At 43.5% G+C, this 25,781-nt stretch overlaps 1 protein-coding gene across 3 annotated transcripts in view; it reads left to right on the plus strand.

Moving 5' to 3' along the window:
- OXNAD1 (oxidoreductase NAD binding domain containing 1) overlaps window positions 1–17,406 on the plus strand; it is a 34,923-nt gene extending 17,517 nt beyond the window's left edge. For all 3 annotated transcript variants that reach the window (XM_036332692.1, XM_036332690.1, XM_036332691.1), the window contains 5 exons: window positions 1,055–1,161; window positions 8,356–8,497; window positions 14,813–15,055; window positions 16,069–16,177; window positions 16,849–17,406. In XM_036332692.1, coding sequence (XP_036188585.1) covers window positions 1,055–1,161; window positions 8,356–8,497; window positions 14,813–15,055; window positions 16,069–16,177; window positions 16,849–17,003 — 756 coding nt within the window. In that variant the 3' untranslated portion in view covers window positions 17,004–17,406. The remainder of the gene's footprint in view (window positions 1–1,054; window positions 1,162–8,355; window positions 8,498–14,812; window positions 15,056–16,068; window positions 16,178–16,848) is intronic.
- The last annotated feature ends 8,375 nt before the right edge of the window (window positions 17,407–25,781 follow it).

Genomic DNA, 25,781 nt, shown 5'->3' on the forward strand with positions numbered 1-25,781 from the left:
GATCATTTTATGGGTAGAGTTGAGCGGATGGAGAGAAGAAGAAGGCCTCCAGCAGAGGTCTGGAAGGTGGGGTAAGAGGTTGATAGACAGTACTGAGAGTGTGTGCCACATGCCAAACGACTAGGCAGCATTGGGGAGGTAGACAAGTGTCAGGTGCCTTTGAGGACCAGCATGCTGTCCAGTTTGGCTGGTAAATCAGTAGCACAGGGATCCAATAGGAGCTTAAGCTGGTATGAGTTACAAAGGCCTTTAGCATTCTTCTATATTTGTAGTGGAGTGTTAGAGAGCCCTTGAAGGTTTTTGAGCTGGAAAGTAACTCAGTGAGGTCAGAACACTAGGAGTATTCATCTGTTTTGTAGTTACTTTTAATTTCTGCAATATGTCATGGACTTCTTGCCGGTTCAGAACAAACACAGGTTCAGAGCTAACATAGTTCCACTTTGCATAGGTTGTACTCACAGAGAATTTAGACGCCAGGCTTACAGCAGGTCTTCATTCCCTAAGCAATTCTCAGGTTGCCCAGCCTGGTGCATGGCACATACACGCTTGCTTATTAAACAGTCCCTTCAAGAGATGGTTTTTGTATGTAGAATAAAATTCAATTAGTATTTAAAAAATGTTTTTATTGCTTATTTAAAGGGAGATGAAGGGAGAGGGATAGAGAGAGAGAGAGAAACATCAATGAGAGAGGAACATCATCGATCCCTGCCTCCTGCACGCACCGCACCCTACTGGGGATCGAGCCCACGACCCTGGGCATGTGCCCTGACTGGGAATGGAACCAGCGACCTCTTAATTCCTGCGTCAGTGCTCAATAGCTGAGGCACACTGGCAGGGCTCAGTTAGTATTTTAACAAGTCTCTCAGAAGATAATTAAAATTTGTTCACCTGGTGGTAGGCAGCATTTTAAAGCAAAGCATGCTTTACCTTGTTTTGCAATTTTAAGAAACCACATCTTCGTAGGTTTTGAAAAAACCCGAGTTACCAGAAAGCCACAGTTTGTTCCTTGTATTGTGTACACACTAACCTCAGCCAGTTCATCTTTTGACTCAAGGTTGTGACGGCAGCTAAGGTGTGTGGAACAGCCAATGAGTCACCCTCTGTGAAGAGGCTCCGCCTGCTTGTTGCTGATCAAGACTTTTCCTTTAAAGCCGGCCAGTGGTGAGTAGCTTTTCTGTTTTCTAGGGGTTGTATGTGCTCAGGAAGATGCCACCAGATAGAAGGGCTTGTTTTTGTTTCTGGAAAGGACGTCTGTGGCCCGCTGTTTCTCCTGAGGGGTAGGAATCTAGACCACCTCCATTCAGGGTGAGCCCTCCTTGACACGGAGAACCAGTTTCTTTCCTAGCTTCAGAGCTTGCCTCGGTTTTGAGCCCAGACCCTCTCAGTCATACATGAAAATTGCTGCCTTGAGTTTTTCTTATTGAAACAAAGCAGCTAGTTCTGGTCCATGAACCTGGCAACTGATAATTCTGTCTGTAAGATGGTTGCTAGTAAAATGCACTGAAGTAATCTAACCTTGAGTTACGTGTTGCCGGGGATTGATGTTTTCAAAAATTAGTGTTCCTTACGTCAAATTCTGAGGAAACAGCAGTCTGGAAAGAAGAATAACCGGTATGTCACAGAGCTGACCACCCTTTCAACCAAGTTCCTGCATCACTCATATCTCGTCTGGGTTGAGTTTATTATCAGGAGCCCCAGGCAGGCCTAGCGCACACCACACTCATGAGTCGGCCCGTTGGGCTCTGAGGACTAGTCAGTATGCTGACAGGGTAACAGCCCAGCTGTCCCGTCTTGTCCCACTCCCTGCGAATGGCCTCACGGAGCTGCAATTCACGTTGAATTGTAAATAAAGCAACTTGTATTTCCGAAGGAAAGGTGTGTTTGGGTGTATGTTTCCTTTATTTAAATAAAGCATTCACTTCTAAATGAATTTCTGGCATGTCAGTGTGGTCGCATTTCTTAGGAGTCACTTGACTAATTTTGGCAGTCCATCTGGAAATGTGGTTTTGTTAGAAGGAGGATGTGTGATAATAGCAAGTGTGATAATAGCAAGAGTTAGCAGTCTTGTGTTAATAGTTTGCCTTTGAATTTAGAACTAGAAAACAAGATGCTGATTGCAATAATTTGCGTTTGTGAAGCAATTTACTGCAATCTTTGCACATGTTCAGTGATACATATTAAATGCATTTGGGCTGTTTTAGGGGGGAGGTGGGCAACATTTTTACCCTTCAAAACTATTTAGCAGTTATTACATTGGAAAATGGAAACTTTAATTGTAATGATCTGTCTTTCCACATTTCCCTTCTGGGGAAGTATTTGTGTCCTGTGCACAGCATTGTCTCTTTGCCTTCAGCTCTGAATTGTGCCAAGACTCTCCCTAGTCCCTGATTAGAAAAATCCCATGCGTTGATTTATAACGCTGCTACCATGGTGTGCCTGCAAGTGTATTAGCACTTGCAAACTGTGGTTACCTGATGAAGAAAATGTCATCATTCTCCAGTGACATATATAGAAATAGGTTCCATTGTGATCTCAAGATAAAATTATTGAGGGTGTTATATATCCCATATCAGTGAATGGATTTAGTCAGGTTGCTGATGTTAGGACTGATTTTAGTATGTGGCTGATAGATTCTGGCTTTGGGGGTCATCTCTGGCTGGTTAGCCATGACCCTTTCCCTGCCAGGTGTCACTCAGCACTTATTCCTGGCACCTGGATCCTCCTCTTTTAAAAGATTGCTCCCTTAGCACTAACAGATGGCATGGCTGTAGGGATTGTGAATTCCTTTGACTTCATGGGGACAGCATAGCCATTTGCAGATTTTGTCATAGCTCATTTAATTGCATTTATTTGTTAACTTTCCTATCATTAGGAGTTTATTGAGGACAGGAACCAAGACATCCTTGCATCTTGACATCCACCGTGAACCACAGCACCTGTACGTGGTAGGCAGGTTCTGTCTGCAGTGTTTGCGCAAGGAAGGGTGAGGGGTTCTGAGGACCGTTGCTGAGGACAGTTTGGGATCTCAGGAAAGCACTCATTTAGCCGTGGTTTGCATGCTTGGTGTGTGCTGGGCACTGGGGCTGCGGCTGGCCAGGACAGGGCTACCTGGACAGTTGGATGTGGATATGTGTGGTTCGCTACGGAATCGGGCCCTTTCTCTCAGTTCTTCATATACTCACACATCTGGAGGTGCGGTAGGTGGAGGTGCAGTAGGTGCCTCATCTCAGCTCCAAGAGTGCTAATCATACAAAGGGATTACTGTGTGGATGTGTTTCAGACACTTTCTTGGACAGATGTTTTATTAAATATGTATTGTACATATTTTCTTAAATCCATTCAGGTGAGGTTTTTATGTCATTTGAATTCTTCTGTAGCATTTAATGGAGTCCTTCTTTCTAAAGGTGTCTGTCTTTCCAGAGTTTCTAGAGAAGAGGGATTTCCTTTCACTCACCTGAGAATGGTCTTTAGCAACACCAAGCAGCAGAGGGCGCTATAATTCAGGCGATGAAGCCACAAAAGTAGCTCATTGATGTATTTATTTTTTTAAACATGGAAGCTGTGGAGGTGCTATATACCTTCTCTGAGAAAGCATATAGCATCTGTGTTAATAAGTGTTAACTATATTTTTTTAAAAATTGCATCTTGTCTGAAATGAAAGGGAAATTAAGGTATTCATGGGAAATAGTCTATTAAATATAGGGGAAAGTAGGCTAGGGACCTTTTCTGGAGTACTTCCAGTCCAGAACTGGTTTTTAAAGACTATAAAAAAGGACCGGATATTTAAGGTCATAGAGCAAAAGAGAACATCTTTTAAGGTCATAGATCAAATCAGTAGAGAACATTGTGTGCTTTTTGTGTAAGTCTACTGGTAGGAAAACAGCTGGGGAAAATGATACTATTGCTCTGTGATGGCTGAGAAACATCAAGATTGGATGTTTACGTTTCCTAGACATGGAGATGAGAATCTTTTGTGGTCCCAGATTCCAATAAATTTTTCTTTTCTTGGTATGTGACTAGGTCTGTTGCATTTCTTAGACCCCACCCAAAAAGGGTTCCTATGGCATAGAATTCCTGAAGGCTGGAAACTTCCAGGAGTCCTAGCCTATAGGAGTGTGGTCAGAAGAAAATATTTCAAACATGAGACTTCCACAGCTTAGAAGGCCATATCAACCTGTTCTGTTTGTCAAATACCAGTGAAAGAATTTCCGTTGCTTTTTTTTTTTCACCTTTTAAAATTGTTTGAGATACACTTTACAAATCATAAAATTTACCCATTCAAAGTATAAAATCTAGCCACTTAAAATGGTTTTTAATATATTCACAGAATTGTAAAACCATTGGCACAATCAAATTAGAACATTCTCACCATCCCCAAAAGAAAGCCTATGCCAGTTATCATTGACTCCCATCCTCATTAGACAACTATCTATTTTGTGTATATATGTGTTTGCCTATTCTGGATATTTCATACCAATGGAATTATGCAATATGTGGTTTTTTCTATGATTGGCTTCTTTCACTTACATATAATTTCCAGTGTTCATCTATGTTGTAGCATATATCATTACTTCATTCCATCAGTTGGTGAACATTTAGATTGTTTTCACTTTTAGGCTTATTATCAATAAGGCTACTATGAATATTCATGTGCATGTTTTGAGTGGACATATGTTTTCATTTCTCTTGGATATATACCTAGGAGTGGAATTGTTGATAGTATGATAATTCAAACATTTTCAGGCATTGCCAAACTGTTTTCCAAAGTGGCTGTGCCATTTTGCAGTCCTACCAATTTCTCTAGATCCTCAATAATGTACAAGGCTTCTAATTTCCTCACTAACACTTGCTGTTGTCTGATTCGCCATCCATCCCAGTGAGTGTGAAGTGTTAGTTCATTGTAATTTTGATTTGCATTTCCCTAATAACTTAAAATGTTCATGTGTTTATTAGTCATTTTATATTATCTTCTTTGGAGAGATGTTCATACAAATCCTTTGCCCATTTTTTTTATTTGTCTTTTTTTTTTATTGAGTTATAAGAATTATCTACATATTCTGTATACAGATCCCTTATCAGATGTATGATTTGAAAATATTTTTTCCTATTCTGTCAGTTGTCTTTTAATTTTCTTGTTGGGATCATTTATAGCACACTGTTTTTAATTTTGATGCAGTCTAGTTTATTTTTTTCTTTGACCTTTGTATTTTGGTGTCTAGGTAACTGTTGCCATGAAGAGTTACTCCTGTGTAAGTCTTAAGAGTTTATAATTTTAGCTCTTACATTTAAGTCTGTGAGCCATTTTGAGTTAACTTTTGTATACGGTGTGAAGTCGGGATCAAACATTGTTCTTTTTATAAATGGATATTCACTTGTCCCAGCACCATTTATTGAAAGGCTATTCTTTTGCCTTTGAATTGTGTTGGTACCCTTGTTGAAAATTAACTGACCATAAACTTAAGCGTTTATTTCTGGACTCTCAGTCCTTTTTCATTGATCTATGAGCCTGTTCTTATGCCAGTATCACAGTGTCTTCATTAATGTAGCTTTAATAGTAAGTTTTGATGATTCTGGGTTCCTTGAATTTCCATATTAATTTTATGATGAACTTATCAGTTTCTGCAAAGAAAACAGCTGGGTTTTGATAGATAATGCATTGAATCTAGAGATCAATTCGGGGAATATTGCTATCTTAACATATAAAGTCTCAATCCATGAACATGAGATGTCTTCCCATTTATTTAGATCTTTGATTTTTTTTCAACAAGGTTTGGTGGTTTTCATTATACAAGTCTTGTGCTGCTTTTGTTAAATTTATGCCTAATTATTTTATTCTTTTTTATTCTATTACAAATATAATTATTTTTCTTAAACTCACATTTAGATTGTTCATTGCTGGTTTATAGAAATACAATTGATTTTGTTATTGATTTTGTATCCTGCAACCTTATTTGACCTGTTACTTAGTTTTATTATCTTCACTAGAGGCCCGGTGCACAAAAATTTGTGCACTCGGGGGGGGGGGGGGGAAGGAGGAGGGTCCCTCAGCCTGGCCTGTGCCCTCTTGCAGTCTGGGACCCCTCGGGAGATAATGACCTGCTGGCTTAGGCCTGCTCCCGGGTGGCAGAGGGCAGGCCTAATCCATAGGTGCAGCCCCTGGTCGGGCTCAGAGCAGGGCCGATTGGGGAATTGGGGCGCTGCCCCCTGTCATGCACAGAGCAGGGCGGATCGGGAGGTTGCGATGCCACCCTCAGTCACGCTCAGGGTAGGGCCGATTGGGGGGTTGGGGCACCGCCCCCTGTCACACTCAAGGCAGGGTCGATGGGGAGGTTGCAGCGCCACCCCCTGTCATGCACAGAGCAGGGCCAATTGGGGTTGGGGCGCTGCCCCCTGTCACGCACAGAGCAGGGCCAATCAGGGGGTTGGGGAGCTCCCCCCTGTCACGCACAGAGCAGGGTCAATCAGGGGGTTGGGGAGCTCCCCCCTGTCATGCACAGAGCAGGGCCCATCAGGGGGTTGGGGCGCCGCCACTCTCACACTCAGGGCAGGGCCGAGGGGGAGGTTATGGCTCTACCCCGTCACACACAGAGCAGGGCCCATGGGGTGGGGGGGTTGGGGCGCCGCACCCTGTCACACACAGAGCCACAGGGCGATCAGGAGGTTGGGGAGTTCCCCCGTATCAGGCACAGAGCAGGGCTGATCAGGGGGTTGGGGCGCCTTCCCCTGTCAGGAACAGAGCAGGGCCGATAGGGAGGTTGTGGCCCCGCCCCCTGTCACAGAGCCACAGGGCGATCAGGGGGTTTGGGCGCTGCCCCCTGTCATGCTGATCCCGGTGCCGGGAGACCTCGTGGCTCCGCTGATCCCGGTGCTGGGAGGCATATTACCCTTTTACTATATAGAATAGAGGCCTGGTGCATGGGTGGGGGCTGGCTGGTTTGCCCTGAAGGGTGTCCTGGATCAAGGTGGGGGTCCCCACTGGGGTGCCTGGCCAGCCTGGGTGAGGGGATGATGGCTGTTTGCAGCTGGTCACACATCCTTCAGGGTGGGGGTCCCCACTGGGGTGCTTGGCCAGTCTGGGTGAGGGGCTGAGGGCTGTTTTCAGGCTGGGACTGAAGCTCCCAACTGCTCCTTTTTTTCTTTTCTTTTTTTTTATATTCTGAGCCAGCTTTAGCTCTGAGTCTCCAGCTCTTAGGCCTCCGCTCCTGAAAGCAGGTATCTGGTTTGTTTAGGTTCTACAATCGAAACTCTGTATCAACTCCAGCTCTGAGATCCCGGCTCACTGAAAGCTGGTTTCTGGGGTTTTGTTTATCTTCTATATTTGTTACAATGTTTCAGACTGCAGGCTCAGAGGCCGGCAAGGCAGGCGGGGAACGTTGGAGTCCTCCGTCACTTAAGCAAGCAAGCCTCATGTTAGTTTCAAGCTGCCTGGCTGCCGGCCGCCATCTTGGCTGGCAGTTAATTTGCATATCTCACTGATTAGCCAATGGGAAGGGTAGCGGTCGTATGCCAATTACCATGTTTCTCTTTTATTAGATAGGATAGTAAATTCTTAGGACTTTCTATATACAGCATCATGTCATTTGCAACTTCTTTCTCTCCTATTTGGATGCTTTTTATTTCATTTTCTTGCTTAATTGCCTTGGTTAAAACCTCTAGTACAATGTTGAATAGAAGTGATGGGAGCAGACATCCATGTCTTGTTTCCGTTATTGGGGGTGCGGCGGGGACAGACTTTCAGCCTTTTACCATCAAATATGGTGTTAGCTATGGATATTTTGTAGTTGCCTTTTATCAAGCTGAGAAAGTTCCCATTTATTCCTAGTTTGTTGAGTATTTTGAATTTTTTCAAATGCCTTTTCTGCATCTCTTGAGACTCTCCTTAATTAAGTGGTATATTTCATTGGTTGATTTTCAGATGTAAACCAACCTTATATTCCTGGGATTTTTGTATTTGTATTCACAAGGAATATTGATCTATAGTTTCCCTCCCTGTGATACTTTTCTCTGGTTTCGGTATCACGGTAATAGAATGAGTTGGGAAGTGGTCTTTTCTTATTTTTTGGAAGAGTTTGTGAAAGATTAGTATTAATTATTCTTTAAATGCTTGGTAGAATTCATGAGTGATAACACCAGAACCTACCCTTTTCTTGTGTAAAGTTTTAAAATTAGTCATTCAATTAGTTTGTTATGGGTCTATTCAGATTTTCTGTTTATTTTTTAGTCTAATTTGGTAGTTTGTGTCTTTTTGTTTCTTGTTTTTTCCTAGTCTAGCTAACAGTTTGTCAGTTTTGTTTACTTTACTCCCCACTTTTAAAATTGCTTCAACAGTAATAATTTATTTTCCTTTCCTCGTAGGATTGATTTCTTTATCCCAGGAGTCTCTGTGGTTGGTGGGTTCTCAATATGCTCCAGCCCCCGGCTGTTAGAACAGGAGAGAGTAATAGAATTGGCAGTGAAATATACGAACCACCCTCCTGCTGTCTGGATTCACAAGCAGGTGAGCAGATCTCTGTTTAAACCTGCAGATTAGGGCATCTCTGCCTCCCACAGTTTGTGTTCAGCTCACTTAATCTAAGAAACTAGACTTGTGTGAGGAGGGTACATGCTCACAAAGAGCTCCTTTGCATCCTGAATTCAGGCTCCAAAATTCCAAAGGAGCAGAGTCTTTTTGGTGCATTAAATATGACTCGAAGATACTTTGGGATCTGGAAATATCTTCTGAGACGCCAAACAGTGTTTAGTTGAATACTACCATAGGAGTAAAGCATTTTGCTTTATATGTAAGGTTGTGAAAATTGGCTCTTTGTATGTCTTGTAAAATTTAAATCTACACATCACATTATTTTGTCCTAATAATCCTAAATAAAAGGGAATTAAACTACCATTCTGTCATCATTTGGAGGGAACATGTCCCTGATCACATACTGCTCAGGCCAGAGCTGAGCACGCTAAATCTGTGGGGTCAGTTCCTCTCCATGGCAGGCTCTAGAGGGCTCGTCACATGGGGTTCTGAGAGGGAATCCATGTTGGCTGCTAATAACTCGTGCTTCCTCACGGGGCTCAAACACAGCCTGCATAAGCGGCATGCTCATTCCCTGCTAGAAGTCTGATAACAAGAAGGGGCTCAAGCAGGTCAGTTATTAGTCGTCTTAGGTTTTGAACCTTGTGTTTTTTTCACTGCCATCACCTTCACTTCTCAAGTGTGCCGACTTTATTTACCAACAACCCATCCCATCCCAGGCATTCTCTTAATCCCCTTTACCAAAAAGGTGTACCAGTACAGATATTGTATATATTTTTATAATTTATATCAAGGGGCAAAGGAACTTGAATAAAACAGTTTTGAAAAAGACAACTAACATGGGAGGAGTCATATTACTCAAATTTAAGATTAAATAAAGCTACAGTAATCAAAACAGTGTGGTATTGCCATAGGGATAGACACAGCTCAGTGGAACAGAATAAAAAGTTCAGAAATAGAATCATATACATATGGCCACTTAGTTTTTTTCATTGATTTTTATTTTTAGAGAGAGTAGAAGGGAGGGGGCAGAGAGAGAGAAACATCAATGTAAGAGACACATCAGTTGGTTGCCTCCCACACGTGCCCCCATCAGGACTGAGAATCGAACCTGCAACCCAGGTACATACCCTTGATTGGGAATGAAACACACAACTTGTTGGTGGATGGCCTAACACTCTAACCCAGGGGTGGGCAAACTTTTTGACTCGAGGGCCACAATGGGGTCTTAAACTGGACCGGAGGGCCGGAACAAAAGCATGGATGGAGTGTTTGTGTGAACTAATATAAATTCAAAGTAAACATCATTACATAAAAGGGTACGGTCTTTTATTTCAATAGTTTTATTCATTTCAAATGGGCCGGATCCGGCCCGCGGGCCGTAGTTTGCTCACGGCTGCTCTAACCACTGAGAAAATTGTCACTTGATTTTTGACAAAGGTGTTAAAGAAATTCAATGGAGAAAGGATAATCTTTTCAACAAATAGTGTTGGAACAATTGCCTATCCATACCCAAAAAAAGAACCTCTCATACTTTTTATTCAATTTATTAAATTAAAATAGGTTATAGATCTAAGTATAAAACATGAAACTATATGTTTTAGAAGAAAGCATAGGAAATATTCAAAACTTGAGGGCGGGCAAAGCTTTCTTAGACATGACACCAAAAAAGCAAGATCTATAAAAGTTTGATAGACTTAATTAAAATTTAAAACTTTTTAATGCAGAAGACACTATTTACAATTTTTTACAAATAAGCTGAAAACTTGGAGAAAGTGTTTGCATTTTAGATATCCAGCAAAGGACTTGTATCCAGAATTTATAAAGAACTCTCAAAAATCAGCCAAAACAACAAGCATAATTTAAGAATGGTCAAAGGATTGAAGAGACACTTTATTAAAAAGGATATAAGGATGGCAAATAAGCAGTGAAAAGATGCTTAACATCTCTAAACATTAATTATTAGGGAAATGGGGAGTAAAACCATAGTAGTGGGATATCTCTTCAGACCTATTAGAATGACTCAAATGGAAAATATTGATAATGCCAAGTGCTGACAAGGTTGTGGAGCAACTGTAACTATTATATTGCTAACAGGAATGCAAAGTTCTATAGCCATTCTGGAAAGCATTTTGGCATTTTTGTGTGAAATTAAATACACACAAAAAGAGGGCCCAGCAATACCAATACTAGAGAGATAAAGGCTCTGTTCATATTAAAGCCTGTACATGAATGTTTATAGCAGTTCTGTTCATAATTGTCACCAACTGGAAACACCCCCAATGACCCACAGTAGGTGAGTGGATAAGCACACTGTGATGCTGTATTGTTATTCAGCAGGAAAGGCAGAGGAACTGTTTATTGATGGCACACAGCAACGTGGGTGAATCTCAGAGGCATTGTGGTCAGTGAAAGAAGCCAGTCTCAAAGATTATGTACTGTATAATCCCATTTATGTCACATTCTGGAAAACAAAAATACAATGACGGAAAACAGATCAGTAGTTGACAAGAGTGAGGGGTGGGGAAAGGGGTGAGCATAAAAGGATAGCATAAGGGAGTGTTTTGAGCTTGGAACTGTTTTAGATCTTGATTCTGGTGGTAGTTACACAGTTCTGTGTATGTATTAAAATTCATAGAACTGTGCACCCCCAAAAATTTCCCTGTAAAATAATTTAAACAATAAAGATTTTTAAATCTGTGGGGGCATAAAAGTATATGGCCTTCCTATGGTTTACATGTCCAGTTGTCTGTTCAGAATAACCCCTAGCTGCTTGCCTTAGCATTTCCATCGTAAACGTATCCTGCCACATTTGTCCTCTGTCCTGAGTCCTCCCTTCGGTGTGACCTCAGCTGCATCATTCCTTTTTAGATTCTCTATCCATTATTGTCTCTAGGCGACATCCTGAGTTTCTATAATACGCTGCAGGGATGGGGCCAGCAAGTTGTTCACGTGCCCCACACTCACCGTTAAAATGAGCCCAGCCATCCCAGCTCCTAGTGCCAGGAGCCCCTCCGGTTGTCAGCCTCCCACGTGACCTGACCTGGTCCTGGTCCATAACTCCCCGCTTGGTTTCATGCCTCATTGGCATTTCAATGAAGAAACTTATTCTTAGAGGCTATAGAAAATCTCCGAGTGGCATTGCTTGAATGCACATCCTAATTGTAGTGCTTGTTCCACTCTGCCCAGTGGGAGCTGCAAACGGCCTTTATGAAGTCAGATTTTTCTTGGAACCAATCTCAGGTGCCTATATCCCTCCTGAGAATTTGTCTTATTAAGCTATTCAAGTGGACAATGGAGGCACGTGAGTGTCTGGGTGGCAGCAGGCTGCTCTGTTGGGACATGGAATAAAGTGCCATAAATGTCTTCCTTTATTTTATCTGTTTTGGCTCAAACTCCTGGCAGGGTAAAGGGTTCTAGACAGCTATTGTGTGTCTGCTCCCGTAGCTGTGGAAGAGTTGTTTGTTTCACAAGTAGAAAATCTATACCCAGATTAGATACATTGCTATGTAATTGAAGGTAATATCCTTGTACTCACTTCCATATTGTGCTGCACAGACTGCGAGTCTTGTGCTCATGCTACCCTGGCAGTTTTTATTGATCAACAAAAGACAAAGATGCCTTTGATTCTTTCCAGATGCTAGCAAATTAGAAGATAGATCGCCTGAAGATTATTTTGTCGCTAAAGAGACAAAGTCTTCTTGAGTATTATCTTTCCCTGGGGCTTGGTTTCTTGGCAACTTTAGGGTTGAAAATACTGTGGTTTCTAAAAACAATAACCTGAAGGCGTTGTTTGTTGTCATCACTAAGCATGCTGGAGATGACCACAGGAGAAGTCATTTCTTAGTCTCTTTTACTCTTAGAGTCTTAGAGATAAAGAGATAAACAAGGCAAGCAAGAGGGGGAAGCTCGGTGCAGAGAGATTAAATTCATTGTCATTGTTAGGCAGAGACTCTTGTATCATAAATTCTGTTTTCAAGACTTGAAAGGAAGGAGTATTTTAAAGCACTTTGGTAGCCAGTCTAGTGACTTACATTTTAGTTACTACTTACAGAATGCCCCCTTGCTGCTAATTCCTTTTGTCAAAAATGGAAACCACTTATCGTACTTATGTAAAACTCTCCTATGTATTTAAAATAGTTCAAGTGGGTTTTCTTTTTCCCTTAGAGAAAGAATTTCCGTTCATTTAACACTTCTTTACCAAGGGACCTTCTTTGTGAAATTCAAATAATTTTTCATTTTTTCTTAGATTTTCTCTTAAGATTTTTTTCTGTAACTTGTGGAGCCCCAAATTAAATGGATGTCAAAAAGGATTGCCTGTCATGCATGGTGCCAAGGTGTGAGTGCTCAAGGTTTGGTCTTCAAAAAGCATGTGGTACATTATTACTTCTGAGGAGGGAGTTCATTTAGTTGATTTATGTCAGGAGCATGTAATGGAACACACCTATTCTCTCAATACAAATTTCTTAGTTTTAGGTTCTGTTTCTTAGTGACAGGAAAGAAGGAAGCTGGCACCCCCGTGCTTTTTCTCAGCCACAGTGACCCAAGCATCCTCTTCTGTGGAGCTTAATTCCAACAGGGAGTGTCCCCAGTGTGTCATGTAATGCCCCCCACAGCCCTGAGGGTGAGCAGGCCCACTGCTGGGACCCATTTTCCAGATGCGGCTCAGAGAAGTAAAGGGACTGGCTGGGTTGCATAGGGGCAGTGATTGAGTCTTCTAACTCCTAGGTTACTGCGTTTCCCCCTAAACTAGGTGTTCTCAACCCTGTCATGTCCAATGGCCCCTTTCTAGAACTACCCTGAAATGAAATCCAAAGCTAATGTAGTTAACATAATTTTTTAACATACTTCTCCAAGTGTGATACAAAGGAGAAATAAAGGAAAGTGATTAATAACCAGATACTTTATTTCAGTATGTAAATGCTTGGGCGTATTAGAGCTAAGAGATAGAATGAAGTTGTCAGACAGCTGTCCCTCAATGTAGAATCACATGAATACACTGTCTGCAAGTGCAAGTGTGCAGGTTGTATGTTGACAGGACCGCACACATGTTACCAACTGTGAAGCAGTTTTCCAGAAAAGTGAATGAACATACTTAGTAATGGTCTGCACACAACAAAATACAGTCTACATAGTGGTTAGATTCTCAAACTCAGACTATGTTAGATCTGTGCGAAAAATAAAAATCTTCTAGTTTTTTTTTTTTTTTTTTGGTAGAACGAGTTAGAGTCTAGTCTCAGGTCATTAGAAACCCGTTTTCACCTATGCATGCATGGCCCACGGGCCATTCAGAAGTCTGGCAGGCAGTCCTGTGCATTGCAGGTAATGGTGTGCTACTAAACCGACATTCTGAGTAAGAAAGCTCTGGTTTGTAGCCTTTGCTGATTTCTGTGCTGTAAACACTCCCACAGTGGCTGATCTCAAACTAGCAGTAGGTACTTGCTCACAGAATTCCTGCACATTCTACCCTCGGCTTAGGAGGAGCCAGTGCCAGAACACGGCTAACTGCACAGGACATAGCACCTCTCACCCTGCCCCTAAGTGCCAGTTGTGTTCTCCAAATCATTGTGACAATAAAGAAATGTCACTACAGGTCTCCAAAACACCCTCCTCAGAGCAGTCTCGCCTCTGGAGAACCAGGGCATTCAGCTCTGAGTCTGGTGTGACTTCACAGAGCAGTAGGTGCTTTATATGCGTGTGTGTGGGTGTGGGGGGGTGGTACTCACTCTATGGTGTGAAGCCTCAGGCTTCCTGTTCGCACTGCTCCAGGGAGAAAGGGACAGTCTGAACAGTACTACAGTGGTGGCCACTGGCCTCAGTCTGTGGAGCAGGCCTGGCTGTGCCCTGCTGGCAACTAGAAGGAAGCCCCCAGTGCCCACACTTCTCAGCGCCAGTGAGTCCAGGGCAGCCACAGTCAGTGACACTTGCCCATACAGCCTCTCGGCTCCATGGCTTTGATCAGAACAGGAGTGCCACTCAGAAAAGGAAACTCATGCTTCAGAGGTGTCCCTGTGCCTCTTCACAACCCAGGCCCTCACCTACTTAGTTAACAAATGGCAGAGTTATTCAAGCGAATCCAGCTGTGAGTACGGGCCCCACAGGCAGAGGAGCAAATTGCCTGTGTCATGGGCAAATGGAATCAACTCACGGGGCCCTGGGACACTTGAGAGCAAGCTGGAAAAATAGTCCTAAATACAGATAGACACGCCGGAGGTAGACACAGTTCCCTAGGGAAGAACGTTTGGTGTTAGACCTGTGCTAAGGCCTCAGGATCTTTCCTTTCCTGCCTAGTGCGCACCTGACTCTGAAGTGGCCGTGAGAGTGGGTGGAGAGTTCTTCTTTGACCCTCAGCCTGCGGATGCCTCTAGGAACCTCGTGTTGATCGCAGGAGGAGTCGGGATTAACCCTCTGCTTTCCATCCTGCGGCACGCGGCCGATCTCCACAGAGAATGGGCAAACCAAGGAAGTGGATATGAGATAGGGACAATAAGACTCTTCTACAGCGCAAAAAACACCAGCGAACTCCTGTTTAAGGTAAGGGGAAATGTACGTGCCATCGCTTGCTGGGAGCAGACGTGTCATGGTACTAATTGTCCACGGAACTTGCCTCTCTCAGTTCTGTTTTCTCTGCAGCAGTTCAAACAAAAGGCCTGACAAGTTTATTTTTTAATTTTTTTTTAATCCTCACCCAAGGATATTTTTCCATTGATTTTTAGAGAGAGGGAAAGACAGAGAGAAATATCTGTGTGAGAAAAACACATTGATTGGTTGCCTCCTGCACGAGTCCTAACCGAGGTACTTGCCCTTGACTGGAATTGAACCCGGGACCCTTCGGTCTGCAGGCCGACACTCTATCCACTGAGTCAAACTGGCTAGGGCGGCCTGACAAATCTTAACCTGACCTTCAAATGAGAATCAGCCAACACATCTCACCAGGACAATTACAACCGCTGGTGTTGAGGAGGCTCCCAGGGGCGTGATGGGATAAGGGCAGGTCCGGTGGGCTTGCATTTGGAGGTGGGTGGACAGAAAAGTCGCCATGGACATGGGACTGTAAAGAGTCAGGAGAAGCCCAAGTGGGCTCCTGTGTTACAAGAGGAGGTGGGAAGTGTGTGCTTGGGACCCAGCTGGGTCCATGAAACCCCCATCAGCTGCATCTGTGGAAACTAAGTACATTTGATGGAGAAGGCTTTCACCGGATTGCTTTGCAGCTGCAAGGATGAACAAAAGAACAGTAACAGTTAAAAAGACAGAACTGTGGTCAGTGAAACTGCGGCTTAATTGCCCAGGCTTGAGAAAAAGGAAAAAGAATAAACTCCCGGAGAGTTCGTAATATGCTTGTTAGCATATTCAGATTTCAATTAAAGCCAAATAGCCTCAGTACTCTGAGAGCTCTGGCCTGCTCGGCTGCAAACAATATCTCCGTAAGTAGAGAGCAAGAGCACAGACGTGTGCTGCATGGGAGGCTCGGCTCGGCGTCAGTGGTTGTGCACATCTGTTTTGATTTTTTAAAATTGTAGTGTGACCAAATATGTTTGACATTCCAGAAAAATATCCTCGATTTAGTAAATGAATTTCCTGGGAAGATTGCATGCAGTTTGCATGTTACAAAGCAGACTACACCAATCAGTGCAGAACTCAAGCCATACATCACGGGTGAGTCCCCTAAAGATGTTTTGACTGTCTCCCCGTAGTAAAGTGGTGGACGTGCCAGTTGGTTGAGTGTAGGTGCTTTATTGTTTGGACTTGCTGGCTGGGAATGTCACTACCTGGGGAATAGAGAGGTGATTCATCATGGAAAAATAAGGAGAGATTAAGTTGGATTTATTTATTATATACTGTGTTCCTACGGCCCATATTAAAAATTTATTCTCCACATTTTTTTAGGGGACCTTTGCATCATCACTGTAGTATGCATGCAAAGAATTTATATTCCAGCCTCGGCTGAACCGATGCCATTTGCCATTAATGGTAATTTAAATTACTCGTGGTTTCCCCTGCCTGGAAGGATTTTTCACAAAACAGTTTCTTTACTGCTAAAGGCACTTTTGAATCTCTCCCAAAGAGCAGTAAGTTCACTGCCCGTGTCTGAGAGCGCATTGCGATTGACTTCCCCCTTTACTTGCCATAAGTTTAGGAAACCGGAGATGTACTTTGCTGGGGCCTGGCCCAGGTGCCAGCAGGAGCCATTGTGTGAATGACTCAAGACTGGGCTCACTAAGCTCCAGTTACTGAAAATAAACACTGTTGCTGCATTGTGGTTAGTCCTTCTCCTTTCAATACAAACATGTCTGGCTTAATTTGGTGTTTATTCTGTTTCTTGGTAGAAGGAAGAATAACGGAGAAGGAGATAAGAGAGCACATTTCAAGAGAGACTTTGTTCTACATTTGTGGCCCACCTCCAATGACAGACTTTTTCTCCAAGCAACTAGAAAACAGCCATGTTCCCAAGGAACACATCTGTTTTGAGAAGTGGTGGTAGGGAGCAGGCAAAGGTAGAAGGAGAGGTTTTGGGATTTCCCCGGGACGCGATTCGAGGCGGACGAAGTTACCGCCACTCCATCTTTCCTTAAGGCTGTGGGCAGAGTGACCTGCTGGGGCAGAAAAGAAAAACAGCTGACAAGACTTAAATGATCACCTTTCGGCAAGGACTTCGTTGAACTATTTTTTACTGTATTGACTTTCTTTTATTAGTAACTGTTTGATTATCTCATGATGTACCTTGAATTGATTTCCTTTCCCCTGAGGGAAAAAGAAGACATATACTTACATTTAATCATAAGAAAATGAGGTTTTGTGTGCGAAATGTAGGCTATCTTTAAATTATTTGACAGCAGCCTATATATCTTATATTCAATAAACTTATAATTTAAACACATTCTTAATCCTGTTTCTCTGGAAATCCTTTATACTCAATGTCCTGGTTGACCTTCCCATGGCCCGCAGCCCTGCTTCCTCAGACCATCCAAGCCGGGTTTGGAAACAGAATATTGTTAGGGAAACTGCTTTAAGGAATTGAATAGCCAGCAGATTTGCTTAATGTGAATGAATATCCGAAGTGTGTATCCGACTGATTGTTAGTTTCTTCTCAAATGAAACCCTTTCTGTGTTCAGTGTCCTGGCTGCCCGCCTTAGCGCCGCGTGTAGAGGCAGCTTCTTGCTGGGACGAAGGCCTTGGGGACCGCTGTGTTCCATGTGGAATCTGCCTTCGTTGGCCGGGCTGGCTGGCTATAGTCATGTGCTTAGGGTTGATTAGGGGGTATAGAGCCGTTTCCAAATCCCGCTTCTCTGCCTTTTATTTCATCCCTTTGCCAGGGCCGTCTCTGGAAGCAGCAGCTCCTCAACACATACTTGTTGAGTGACTGAAAGAAGCAGCTCACCTCTGACTTCTCACTAAGCCCAGGTGGGGAGGCAGTCCCAGAACGGGGAGAGGGAGAGGGAATGGCGCAGCCTCGTTCCAAGGCTGCCCTGGTGAAACTGCTAGAAAGCAGACTGTGGTTCTTATCCTTGTTTAGATTTTTTAAAATCCAAAAGAAATCCATGGGCCGGGGCCAGGCCACCCTTTTGAGACAAGCAGTCTGGGGCGAAGGCTGCCTGCTGGGAGAGCGCTGAGGACACAGTCTGGGAAGGACACTCAGTACGGGAAACCCAGGAGCTGCAGCCGAGAGAGTCCGTGCCTGAGCTGATGGAAAGCAGGTGTCCTCTCATCTCTGGCTGCAGCCTCCTAGGGACCGAGGGCTGAAACAGCCGTGATTTACGGGCTGACGATGGCTGGCATCACCAGTCTAGCCTCCACCCTGTTTTGAATTTTGTCAAGTGTGGTTTTTTTTTTTAATATATTTTATTGATTTTTTACAGAGAGGAAGGGAGAGGGACAGAGAGTCAGAAACATCGATGAGAGAGAAACATCGATCAGCTGCCTCCTGCACACCTCCTACTGGGGATGTGCCCGCAACCAAGGTACATGCCCTTGACTGGAATTGAACCTGGGGCCTTTCAGTCCTCTGGCCGATGCTCTATCCACTGAGCCAAACTGGCTAGGGCGAATTTTGTCAAGTTTTAAGCAGAGATCTTTTGTCAACTACTTCCTTCCCCGCCCCCCCCCCGCCCCCAATTACAGTTGACATTCAATATTATTTTATGTTAGTTTCAGGCATCCAGCACAGTGGTGAGACATTTATATAATATACAAAGTAATCCCTCCAGGCAGTCTAGTACCCACCTGGCACCATGCATGGTTATTACAATATTATTGACTGTATTCCCTGTGCTGCACTTTCTATCCTGTGACTCTTTTGTAACTGCCAATTTGCACTTCTTAATCCCCTCACCCTTTTCCCCCAGCCCCGCTCCCATCTGGCAACCATCAGTTTGTTCTCTGTATTTATGAGTCTGTTTCTGTTTTGTTTGTTCATTTATTTTGTTTTTTAGATTCCACATATAAGTGCAACATATGGTATTTGTCTTTATCTGACTTATTTCATTTAGCATAATACCCTCTAGGTTTAATGCCAGATATGAATTCAGTGGAAGGAGAGGGGCCAGTGACCTGATAGGAATATTAACATCCATCAAGGCAGAGATCGTCGGCATTTCAGAGATGAAGGGAATGTGAGAAGCTCTGGCCACTGTAAGGATTCCTGACGCAGCTAACCCCAAAGTGTCCAGGCCAAGGGCTGGGCTTTAGGGCTGAGTACTTGAGAGCACAGAAGCACAGCACAATGAGATTCAGGGACGTGGGAGCAGCAAGGGGCTTCTTCTGCCAACTGGCAACAGCATCTGGCAGGGAGGAGACGCGAGGTATGGAGAAAATGGCTCCCCAGGCCTTCCTGTGTTGGGAGCGGAGGTGCAGGGTGAGTATCTTCGTGTGGCGTGCGAGGAGTGCCACCCACTGCCTCCGTCCACCCAACACCACAGCCTGTGCGCCTGCTGTTGTCATAGAGCGGGGGCCACCTGTCCTGGAGATCCCCGCTCTGCCCACCAACCTGCCAGTGACTCACAGTCACCATCTGTAAACCGCTGAGTTGGGCCAGGTTGTGACCTTTGCACGAACTGCGGTTCCTTCCAGCTCTGTCATTTCTGGTGCTGAGAGCTGAACAGTATTTCTGGTCGGCTGGCCAACAATGTCCTGTTGCCCTTGCCTATCAGGCCAGTCAAGATCTCTCTGGTACTCACACCGAGCTAACTCTAGCAGGCGTCGTGGAAATTACAGTGTGGTGCCTGGGAATGTAGACTAGAGGGAGTCCTGGAGCCAGACTGCCTGGGTTCAAATCTTAGCTATGCCACTGACTAGGAGATGACCTTGAGCAAGTCACTTAACTGCATCAGCCTGATCCATCCAGTATGAAGTTCTCTACCAACCTTTCACCTAATTATTTTAGTAGCTGTTGATCATTGCCTATATCTACCATTCATTAAGGATTAATTGTCCATTTCTATCATTTTCTTGCATCTATTCCCTGGGATTGTTCTATAAAGAACTTACCCTTATTCACTTTGCCCTGAAATGAGTATGAACAGGAAAGACAAGATCAATGCTTGATTCTCTCTCTTTTTTAAGTCAATTAGCCTACGATGAGTTGGTGCCCTAGCAACCTCCAAAAATAACTAGATTTTTTAAAGTATCATTATGGTATGAATTCATGGCTTTTTTGTTTTGTTTTCATCCCTTTTGTTAATTCAGCTTGTTTCAGGCTTCCTCTACCGTGTTAGTGATCTACACTAAATTGGAGCTGTTGGGGTTTGCGCCTCTTAGAGTTGCAAAAGGTGCTCTAATAAGCAGGAAGGAGGAAAAGAAGCTGCGGGTGGGTGAGGCAGCCACATGAAGGAAGTGTGTCAAGGAAGAATGGTCAGCCGTGACACACTGCAGATGTGACAGGGAGATGAGTTCTGATGAGTTTGGTTTAGCAACTTGGAAGGTCATTGGTAATCTTGACAAGGTGGAGATCGAGAGTGAAAACATTGGGGTGGCTTTAAGAAGAACTGGGAGGAAATAAATGGTAATGAGTGAATATAGGTTATAGTTTCAAATAATTTTACTGTGAAGGGAAGGAAAAAAATGGGATGGTAGGTAGAAAAAGAAGTGTTAAAAACTCCATTTTTTAAATTCATTTTTAAAATTTTGTTTTTAAAGCTATTTTTGAAATAACTTTAGGTTTATAGAAGGCTTGCAAAGAGAGAACAGGGCTCCCACCCATATACCCTTCACCCAGCTTTCTTAAATGTCAATCAATATCTTACGTAACCCTGATATATTTATGAAAACTAAGAAATGAACAGTACAGTTAAAATTGATGCAATACTATGAACTGAACCAGTTTTGTTTTGTTTTTGTTTTTTTTTAAAGACGAGAGAGGTAATCAACTGTATGAAAAACTATGAAAGAGGCATTCAGTGAGACTCCGGTTGGGGAGGAGAGGACTTCGGCTGGAGGATGATAAACCTATGAACGGTCGTTTATCGAGCATCCGTGATGCGCAGTCACTGTGCTAGAAATTGAAGGTAGGAAAGGATAAGACAAAGGTTATCTCGAGGAGCAAGTTAAATACTTTGGGGAACTATTTTTTCCTGAAGCTGCAAAGTGATAAAAGCTATCTTCTACGAAGAAGTATATTGAATACTGAGAACATTTCAACACAATTGAAAGTAAAAAACACTCTGGGGAAAATACGTAGTTTTGCAATGATCACTGGTTGAAAGGGAAGCTGAGGAAGATGGATGTCTGGGCGAGCCATTGAGTGCTGGCGGCCTACGAGCCGCAGGTGGGAGGGGCGGTGGGAAAGGCTGTTCTCGTGCTCTGGAGACAGTGCTTGGGAGATTTATTCTGGGATACACAGCTGCAGGTGTGTATCCATGCGTGTGTGTAAGTACTTATATGTGTGTGCATGCAGTGATTGTCATTGGTACCCAATGCCATCGGCCTCTGCCTGAGGGTTTTTTTTTTTTTTATTTATTTCTCTTTTTGAATGGAAAACAGCAATTTCCTTTATTCCTGGATACTGCAGATGATCATATGCTGATAATTTAACCCGAGAGCTGTTATTTCATTTTATTTTAAATGAAACTCAAAGGAGTAGACTGTTCTCATCTTAGAGAAATAGTGAGATTATTACTCTTTCCTAATATGCGCATACGCAGCGAGTGTGATGATGCCATATAAAGATACCTCCTAACCCGCTGTCAAATCAAGGCATGCATTTTAAAGCAGTTTGTGCTCAGGAACGCAGACTTTCCTAGTTGTGGAGAGACATCTTGATCAGTCTGTTCTGAATTACTATAAGCCCTGCCGGTGCCCATTAGCCTAACCTGGTCTCTTTCATCTCATCCCCAAGTCCCATATTGCTGTGCTTGAGCCCGCCAAAATTTTGTTGTCCCTTTGTTCTTTTTCAATGGCCTGATAAATAGGATTGTAAAAAATCAAATAATCTAAAAGCACGTACACTAAATGCTGAAATCCTCCGTTCCTCCGCCCCACTCCCTCACCTAGGATGAACTTCTGTATAAAGAGCTTGCTAGGTATCCTTTTACACCAGGGGTGGAGATTGTCCCGTGGGCCGTATGAGGCCCGTGAAATCATTTGGTCTGGCCCTGCCAAGACATTAGGGCTGAGTTAATTAAATGTTTGACCAAATATAGCAGGCTAATTTTTAAGCTGATAATTTTGTATGGCCTATGAATGATGTTATAAATATCCAAATGGCCTTGGCAGAAAAAGGTTAGACATTTTACATTGTATTGATCTTGTACACATTGGACAGGTATGTGTGCTTGTGGACTTTACTCTTTTAACTCTCCAAATAATGTACCAGCATGCACTTAACCACTTTTCTGTGATGGACATTTAGATTGTTCCTAGTTTGGGGATATTACAAACAGTATTGCAGCAAACACGCTTGTTTACATGCTTTTTGTGTTGTATTCCTATAGAGTTTCCAGAAGTGTCATTTCTGGAAATTGACTAGTATTGCCGCATTACCCTATAAAATGCCTTATCAATATATATTCTAATAGAATATGAAAATAATCATTTCCCCACCTTCTGGCAACATTAGAGATTTAAGTCCTGAAACTATTTTTCCTAATAGGTTGGTTGAAAAGATGATTTAAAAAAAAATTAGTTTCCTGATTTCAACCTAACATGTTTTTCTCCTAAAGTGTTTTAGCCATTTCTCTTTCTTCTTTGGAGAAGGGTGTTTGTGCATTTTTATGTCCACTTTGATGTCTGGCTGATTTGATACTCTTTGTAGAATAGAATGAATGCTAATCCTTTGTTATGCATATTGCAAATATTTTTTCCCATTCTGTTACTTGTCACTGAATTCTGTTTGTTCTAACTTATACTGGAGTTTAAATTTATACATAATCCATTATGTCAGTCTTTTCCCCTGGCTTTTATGGATATATTTTCTTTTGATATTTTTACAGGTCTTTTCTCCATTGGGGATTTATTTTTGTGCTTTAATGGGGGATAGGGATCTGGTTTTTTGCATATGGCTCTGCCATTGCCTGACACTATTTATCAAATATGCCACACTTTCCCCAATGATTTGAAAGGCCTCCTTCATCACATATTAAATTCTCACCTATGTGTGGATTTTTCCCCCTAGACTCTCTCCTCTGTCCCATAGGCCCCCCTTATTTGTTGCAGTTCAGATATCACATTGTTTTAATTACTCTAGCTTTTTGGTATATTCTATATCTCTCCCTCACCCACCCACACACACATATACACACTGTTTTTCACCTCCAGATTATTTAAACACAAACAGATCTTATGCATAGTGATATAACTTCACTTTCCCAGGGAAAGTTGGAAAGGAAAAGTGATAGGAAATAGTTACTCTGGGGTTCCCTGCATTCATTGGTGATCAGGATTATTTTGGCTGGAGTACTGTTATCAACTGAACATTACAGCATTACTTGGCACTTGACAAGCACTGTGTTTTATCTCATTAAATGACTCCCCAACAATTATGTGAAGTAGGCAGGGTGGTTGAACTGGTAGCTCCCGGCTTCCTAAAAAGGAGGTGTTTTTAGACAGTTACTAGGCATTTTGTGGATCCAGAAACTGGCAAGCTGGCTGGTTGGCTGGTTGTCCTTCCTTCCAAGATGATTTTCTTGTTATTTTCATTGAAAAATCAACAAGATATTAGGGACTCAGGACCGAAGGTTCACAGATACAGAGGCTCATTATAGGAAGCATTTTAACGTTCACCCTGATAAGTGAAATCTATTTCTTATCAACATTAAGCCTTTATATTATTTAGAGGCAGCAGGAAAAAACACCCATACTGAACTTAAGGACCAGTGAGCAGCACAGTTAAATATTTTAGTGTAAAATTTACTGCATTTATTTACAGGGTGAAAAACGTTGTTTTCTTTTCACCAGTCAACCCCAATAGGACCTGTGTTGTTGTTTGTTTTTAGTTTGTTTTGGTTTTTTTTAATATATTTTATTGATTTTTTACAGAGAGGAAGGGAGAGAGATAGAAACATTGATGAGAGAGAAACATCCATCAGCTGCCTCCTACACACTCCCTACTGGGTATGTGCCCGCAACCAAGGTACATGCCCTTGACCGAATCGAACCTGGGACCCTTCAGTCCGCAAGCTGATGCTCTATCCACTGAGCCAAACCGGTTAGGTCAGGACCTGTGTTTTTAAAGCATCTCTGGCATGAATGAATCCGTTAGCCTGTCCTCAAGGCAGGGTCCCCCGCTGACAGCCATGGCTCTGATGGCCAGCATCGCCATTAGGCATTGTTTTGGGGGCAGAACTAGGGTTCTGTTCCTCGGACCCAAGACAGACAGTTTCCTTTGTACAACCACACGCCGCTCCCGTGCCATCTCCCCACCAGCTGCTTCTGTTTCCCAACAACCCCCTCCAAAAATTAAAGACCTAGTTATTTGAGTCCTAAGGATGGAATCAAGACTTAGGTTTCAGTGGTTTTGTAAAATAATGTTGAATTATTATTCAAGTCCTGAAAATCAATCCGTGAGACTGGTTCTAGAAAAGTTCCAGACAACGTGCCTGTTTCTGGCATGGCTGACAGGTTCAATATCTCCCTCATTCTCCAATCAATTGTTCACATTTGCTCCTGAATTACTATCAAATCTGCCCCCTTCTCTCCCTCTCCGCTGAGGTGCGAGCCACTAGCCCTCCCACCGGACTGAAGCGCTGGTCGCCGGACGTGCACCTCTGTGCCCTCTGTGGGCCCCTACACACCAACCTCTCCTTCAGCAATGGAGATCTTTTACAAAAACCTTACGTTATTTCCCTTTTTAAAATGAATCAATGGCCTCCCACTACTTTGATTAGCAGGACTGGAATACCCGTGGTCCCCAGGCCCTGCCGCATCTGGCCCAGTCTCCTCTCTGCTACTTTACTCCTGCCCCACCACACACTCTGCAAAGCTGCCTTGATGGACATCTTCCAGTTACTTGAACATGATGAGCTTTCTTCAGATCCTTCCCTTTTCAATTCTCCTCCTTATCACATTTCACATAGCTCTTCCTATGTACTAGCCATTCTTTCAGCATCTTGCATATACTAACTCATTTAATTCTCACAACTATTATCCCCATTTTACAGATGAGGCAACTGAGGCACTGAGGGAACAAGTAACTTTCCCAAAGCCACCTGTTAAGGGGTGGAGCCTGGGTTCTAGCTAAGGAGGCTGGTTCTTCCGTCTATGTGCCTGGCTGCAAGCACACTGCCTCCCTGTGGACTGCTCACCTGTGCCCCTCTCTCTGGGCTCAGCCTCACCTGACTCCCTCCACAGAGCCTTCCATGAGCAGGTTGCACCTCCCTGTTCTGTGCTGTCACGCACCCTGCATTTCTCCACAGCTCTTACTATAGTACTAGGGGCCCAGTGCACAAATTCATGCACCTTGAAAGGAACTGTGGGGCCGCGAGGCTGCAGTGGGCACAGGGGTGGGTCTCGGCCCATCCTCCTGCCGTGGCCTCCCTCCCCACTCCCCTCGTCCGTCTCTGTCCCCTGTCTGCTGGCAGCCACGCTGATGGCGCTGGCACCACTCACACCCACTGATGGTGCGGAGCGATTGGGGCCAGTGCCAGCAGCGAGTGCGAGTGGGGCCGGTGTCATCAGCGGGTGCGAAAGGTGGCTGCCAGCCCCAATTACCCCTCTGGAGCAGGGGGAGGTGGAGAAGCCCTGAGGGGCAATCGGGGCTGGTGCCGGGCACCAGCAGTGGGTGTGAGTGGTGGCTCCGGCACCGGCAGCAGGTGCAAGTGCCCAAGCACC

Source organism: Myotis myotis, unplaced genomic scaffold (genome assembly GCF_014108235.1).
Source record: "Myotis myotis isolate mMyoMyo1 unplaced genomic scaffold, mMyoMyo1.p scaffold_m19_p_13, whole genome shotgun sequence".
NCBI classification, from domain to species: Eukaryota; Metazoa; Chordata; class Mammalia; order Chiroptera; family Vespertilionidae; genus Myotis; species Myotis myotis.